The 5,972-nt window shown below is 47.1% G+C and overlaps 1 protein-coding gene across 1 annotated transcript; it reads right to left on the reverse strand.

Annotated features, from left to right (window-relative positions):
- Positions 1-212: 212 nt before the first annotated feature.
- On the reverse strand, positions 213-4,434 carry LOC103696841 (receptor-like protein kinase HSL1). The gene is made up of 2 exons (XM_008778594.4): positions 1,609-4,434; positions 213-878 (listed from the first exon to the last, which is right to left on the reverse strand). The coding sequence occupies exons 1-2, from the start codon at positions 4,214-4,216 to the stop codon at positions 484-486; spliced, it is 3,003 nt and encodes a 1,000-aa protein (XP_008776816.2). The 5' UTR covers positions 4,217-4,434; the 3' UTR covers positions 213-483.
- Positions 4,435-5,972: the final 1,538 nt, after the last annotated feature.

Genomic DNA, 5,972 nt, shown 5'->3' on the forward strand with positions numbered 1-5,972 from the left:
AATGGCAACCACCGCCTACGCCTCCATATTACTCTCGTTTGATCGTCGATATTTTTGTTGGAACTTCCATAGTCCATGCACCCCTTAAAATCTGAACACAGTTTCCAGAATATACAATTTACTAGAAATAATTTTTCCAAAGTTGGGAGGTGGACATATCTGGGGATTAGTGACACATCTCACAACCAGTTACCACATTTACCAGCAAGATAGAACAGAACAGAATCTAGGCTGTCACACTGCAAGTAACAAATTTACGTAGATATACTACACAATGGGGGACCATCAAGCCTTCTAGAAATTACTTACATAGCTGTTTTCCAGATAGTGATGTTTCCATACATGCAAGCAAAAATATCTGTGATTTCTCAGGGTGGTGGGGAATGCAGTTCAAGTTTTCGAGCAGTAATTATACAATCGATGCTTGGAAGGAAACTGAGATGAAGCTCTCCATCATCAGCCAATATTTAGAAGCCTTCGTCCTCAAATAATACTCCCCTGATCGGATGATGCATCTTCGTGGTAGTAGGGGGAGAGTTTTCCATGCCTCTTCTCAGGCTTGTTAGGCTTGTCAGCACTCACTTCTTGGAGCATCTTCACTACCTTCCTCATGGGAGGGCGGTTGATGGGGAGGGAACTGGTGCAAAGGAGGCCAATTTTGAGGACCTTTTCTATCTCCTCCTTGGAGCACATATCAAGCTTGGGGTCGATCACGAGGTCCACATCCTTCTGATCAATTGTGCTGCACACCCACTTCACCAGGTCCTTCTCTCCAAACTCAGGATCCGCAGGGCGCCTCCCTGTCACCAGCTCCAGAATGACGACACCGAAGCTGTATATGTCGCTCTTCTCATTCACCCGGAGGGTGTATGCATACTCTGCAGCACATTAGAAGATGACAAGTAAAATCTGCAACAAAAATTTTAGGCCTCTAGTAGTTGATAGGCAAATACATGCATCGAGACAAGCATAAACTATTGATGAAAGAATTCAGAAAACCTTTTCGTCAATCAACTTTAGAAGGATACAGATACAGCTGGTTATTATTAAAACTATTCGGTAAAATTTACAAGAAGGAAAGCAAATATTTTCAGATTGTTAGTTAATATATCTAGATGCGCATGCAGAAATTGAGCAGGAACGAGATGAGTCTCCCAACTACATATGAAAATAGATGGGTTATCCATGAGATAAGAAAAGCATAGTCATTTGATGGACGAGGTTTTAAGTTCTATGCAAGTCAGAAAAGATGAATTACATACCTAACACTAATCTAAAGGAAAAAGAACAGAAGGAAAAATGAACCAGGAAAAACTGTTATGATGACAATTTTTGAGAGTTCTCAACATCAAAAACTGAAAATACGGAGAGGGATCATCAAGAATGAACTTCTTGAAGAAGGGAATTTGAAACATATGTATCCGAACAAAAGAATTTGTGGACAAAATAAGATTATGTTGCTCTACAAAACAGCAATTAGGAACTAAAGAGCAAACAACAGACAGCATCTACATAAGTGATATGGAGGACAGAAACAATTTAAATAGAGGACAGGGCGAGAAAGCGTCTTTCAACATAAGAAGAAATAGAAACAGGGAATGAACAAACCTGGGGCGATATATCCACACGAACCCGCGATACCGGACATAGATTTCGACCCCTTCCCAATTGCTTCGACCGCCTTTGCAACCCCAAAATCTGCCACCCGCGCTCCAAACTCCCCATCCAACAGGATGTTGTTGGACTTCACATCTCTGTGCACAATTGGTGGCACGCAGTCATGGTGCAGATAAGAGAGTCCTTCGGCCGCATCCAAGGCAATCTTATACCTTGTCGGCCAATCTAAAAGCCCTCCCTTGCTGCCATGCAGCAAGTCCCCCAAGCTTCCATTAGGCATGTATTCATAAACCAGAAGCTTGCAATCCATGTGAGTGCAGCAGCACCACAGCTTGACAATGTTCTTGTGCCTGATCTTTCCCAGAGTCGCAACCTCTGCTTCGAAAAGATCATCGACCATCTGATCTACGTTGTCCCCATCCTTCTTTGATGTCCCCCAGAGTTTCTTCACTGCGGCTGCCTCTCCATTGCTGAGGACTGCCTTGTACACCTTCCCGGATGCTCCGCTGCCTATCACATTATCTTCATCGAGGCAGTCCAGGATCTCATATTCGCTGAATCCTAACTTGTGGAACGAGGTCAGCGTCCACTTAGACTTATCCATTCCCAGCTTGGACCTCTTGAAGCTCCGGTACCTCCAATAGAACCATGCCACCCCGACAACGAAGACCAGAGCAGCTAGGATGAAGATCGACCAGAGCAACCAAAGGAACGCATGGCCATCCTTCCTGCCTCCCGGTGTAACAGGGCACAACCCCGGCAAGTCATCACACAGTCCGGGATTGCCCAAGAAGCTATTGCGGTAGGCCTGGCTCGCCAACAGGGGTGGAAGAGATCCCGACAGGCGATTGTTGGATACGTTAAACTTGCTGAGCTTCAAGTTTTGCAATTGGACAGGGATCTCGCCGGTGAGTATGTTGTTCGAGAGATCGAGATAGTTGAGCACCGGAAGGTCGCCCAGCTCCGGCGGTATCCCACCAGTGAAATCATTATAGGAGAGGGTCAGCTCACTGAGCCTTTCCCAGGATTCGATCCCTCTGAGCAACTCGCCGGAGAGGGAATTGTTGCAGAGGTTAAGCCGGCCGAGCTCCGACAAGTTGCCAAGGGACGACGGCAGTGGCCCAGTCAACCTGTTATTCGCAGCGGAAAACTCATATAGCTTAGACAGAGATCCCATTTCCGATGGGATACTGCCGCTGAACTGGTTATAAGAGATGACGAGATTCGAAAGATTTGCCGCGCTGGATATAGCCGGAGAGATCCCACCAGAAAAGAAATTACCTTTGAGCTCAAGAAGCGAGACATGGGGCAGGCCCCACATCCCGGCCGGGACCTCGCCGGAGAGCCGGTTGTTCGCGAGCCGGACCCGTGTGAGCGTCCGGCACCGGCCGAGACCCTTTGGCAAGCTCCCTGTGAAGAAGTTATCGATCAAGAGGAGCTCCTCCAGCACGCCGCGGTCGCAAATGCTCGGCGGGATCTCTCCGGAGAGCAAATTGTCCGAGAGATCAAGAGACATCAAAGGAGAGTTCTTGCCGAAATCCGCAGGAAGGGAGCCATTCAGCTGGTTGCGGAAGAGACTCAGCTCGACGAGCTTCGAAGCGCGAGACACGCCGGCGGGAATGCTCCCGGTGAGCTGGTTAGTATAAAGATGGACATTTTCAAGCAGAGGGGCGTCAAAGATGTCCTCAGGAAGAGGACCCTTGAGTTGGTTCGTGGAGACGTCGATCCGGCGGAGATTGGCGAGCTTGGAGAAGCCGGAGGGGATGGGACCGGAGAGGAAGTTGTTATATAGCTCGATCTGGACGAGGCTGGAGAGCTGGGTGAGGGTCGCCGGGATGGGTCCGGAAAGGGAGTTGGTGGAGAGGTCGAAGTTGGCGAGCTTGGCGAGGCGGCCGAGCTCGGGGGGGATCTCGCCAGTAAGATTGCAGTGGGAGAGCCAAAGCTGCTCAAGGGAGCCGAGTTTGGCGAGCTCGGCGGGAACGGGGCCGGGAGTGAAGGAGTTGTAAGAAAGATTGAGTTCGCGGAGGGTAGAGACGTTGGAGAGGAAAGAGGGGATGGTGGAGGTTAGAAGGTTGTTGACGAGGGAGAGGCGTTGGAGGCGGGGGAAGGCGGCGAACGAGGGGGGGATGGGGCCGGAGAAGTTGTTCGCCGAAAGGTCGAGGTGGAGGAGGGCGGGGAGGGCAGCGAGGGCGGAGGGGAGGGGGCCGACGAGGTTGTTCACGGAGAGGTCCAAGTGGGAAAGGGAAGCGCAGGGACGGAGGGCGGAGTCGGGGAGGGAGGAGTTGATATAGTTATCGGAGAGGGAGAGGGAGGCGAGGTAAGGGAGGCGGCAGAGGACGGCGGGGAATGGGCCGACGAGGCCCTTGCCGGAGAGATCGATGGAGGTGACGATCCGGTCGGAGGAAGGGGAGCTGGGAGGAGAGCAGAAAACGCCGGTCCAGTTGCACGGGGTGTCGTCGCGGCGGTTCCAGTTGGCCAGGGCGTCGCCGGGGTCGTCCAGGCCTCGCCTGGCCTCGAGAAGATAGATGCCTTCTTGGTTGAGAGAGAAGGCGAGCTGGGAGAGGTGGAAGAAGAGCAGCAACGGTAGTAAAAGTCGCATGGTGGCGAGTCTCGGAAGCTAGGTTTTAGCTCTCTCTTTTGGAGTCCAGGTGGAGCTAAGAGCTACTAAATATACGATGGTGGTGAGTTCTTGGATAAGGGAGGGAAAGAAGTTCCCAAGGGCCGTCCCGCCCGCCCCTCATCAGTGCTGAAAGGGAGAGGAAGAGAGAGGAGAAGAGGCGGGGAGCAAGTGGGTGGTGGGGCGGGCAGCGGGCACTTACTACGTGAGTGAATGAGAAATTTTAAAATGTCGCCATAGAAAATGGTCTAGTTTTCTGCGAGTTTTTTTAATGACCTGTTGTTTACGGTAATGGAATGGCGTCGTGATCCGGATGTTGCCGTCCTCAATTACCTGCCTTCTACTGGAGATTCTAGAAAAGCACCGGACAGGGCGCCCGAAGCCCGTCTGGTTACCAACCATTAGAAAGAGGTGGACATAAACATCTCTGAATGCTTTACTCTTAATTAGAAGGCGATGGTCGTGTCAGGGATGATGTTTTTTTTTTTTTTAAGATTACGAATCATATTAACGTTCTTTTTCGTAGGTGGTTGGCCGGTCTCTTGCATGGATGAGATTTAATGGTGATCATTTAAATTATATTCCTTGATATCCTGTTTCTGCTTATATCTCTTGCATTTTGAGTGCCAAATAATGGTTGTCTAGAAGTTTAGATAAATAATTATTATATCTCACTGTTTCTGTGCATAATACTGCTATGTTGCAAGGGATCCACAAACATGGTTAGACGCTACTGCCATCTACCAGTTATGTGGGTTCCAAACGATGTGCAGCCATGGATCCAAGCTTACAGGTCTATTCTCTAAAACTTTAATTATGGTTCACTTGCATGGAAAAGGCCCACGTGAAGCGCTGAGGACAGACTCGGGACTCTGGTTTTGACTGCGGTGTGGCCAAATTCGTGCATGATCTAATATGATAGTAATTGGCCAGCCCCACAAGCTGTGGCCGGTTGTTAGCTTCTTTGTCGCTTTGTGTGCGGTATGTTTGACCTCCACTGCACATTATTGTTAAAACCTGAATTTATATCTAAACCGTAATGGACAAGGGTTTGCCCACCATTTCATGCTTGCTCGGGCTATACCCGTTTATCTAACGACGGTGATTTTTAAATACATTTTATGATTTTATTCCTTCTATAAGTGACTCATCTTTCTCTTTATATATATATATATATATAAGAATTGACTCATGTTTCTTTAATTTGAAGTGAGGGAAAGAATATTCAAATCATATTAAAGGTTGATGAGGAGCTTTTTTTCTTTTTCTCAAAAAATATGCCTGTGAGCTATACTATTCAGTATGTAGAAAACACAATATGTGCCTGTATTGCAACATGAAGACGTATTAGCTATTGCAATGATCATGATGTTGATGGTGATTACAAAGTGCAAAAAAAATCTAAGAATAAAAAAAAGCATTCTTTATTTATATAAATATTATTTTTATGAGTTATTTTTTATCTTATTATTGTAATAGGGCGCAAGTGAGATTCAAATATATGATTACCCTAACGGACCAGCCAAAATGGCCAAAGAGATGGCAACTGGGTCTGATTTAGGTTAGATTAAAAATATATGTAAATCCTAATATGATAATTTGAAATTTTATTTACATTTGAATCCGATCATTTTATTAAAAAAATAATTTAATCCGGGCTATAACTGATTAAATTAAATTAAATAAGATTAAGCATTGTCACCCTTTTATTCTGAATATATACCACCGTACAGAACTG

Source organism: Phoenix dactylifera, chromosome 9 (assembly GCF_009389715.1).
Source record: "Phoenix dactylifera cultivar Barhee BC4 chromosome 9, palm_55x_up_171113_PBpolish2nd_filt_p, whole genome shotgun sequence".
Lineage (NCBI taxonomy): Eukaryota > Viridiplantae > Streptophyta > Magnoliopsida > Arecales > Arecaceae > Phoenix > Phoenix dactylifera.

What these genes read in the sequence shown, in the direction of transcription:
- LOC103696841 (XM_008778594.4), bottom strand. Translation starts at nt 4,216, where the DNA reads ATGCGACTTTTACTACCGTTGCTGCTCTTCTTCCACCTCTCCCAGCTC. An exon ending in GTGTGGATATATCGCCCCAG is followed by an intron (nt 879 to 1,608) that starts GTTTGTTCATTC and finishes AATGTGCTGCAG; the next exon opens with AGTATGCATACACCCTCCGG.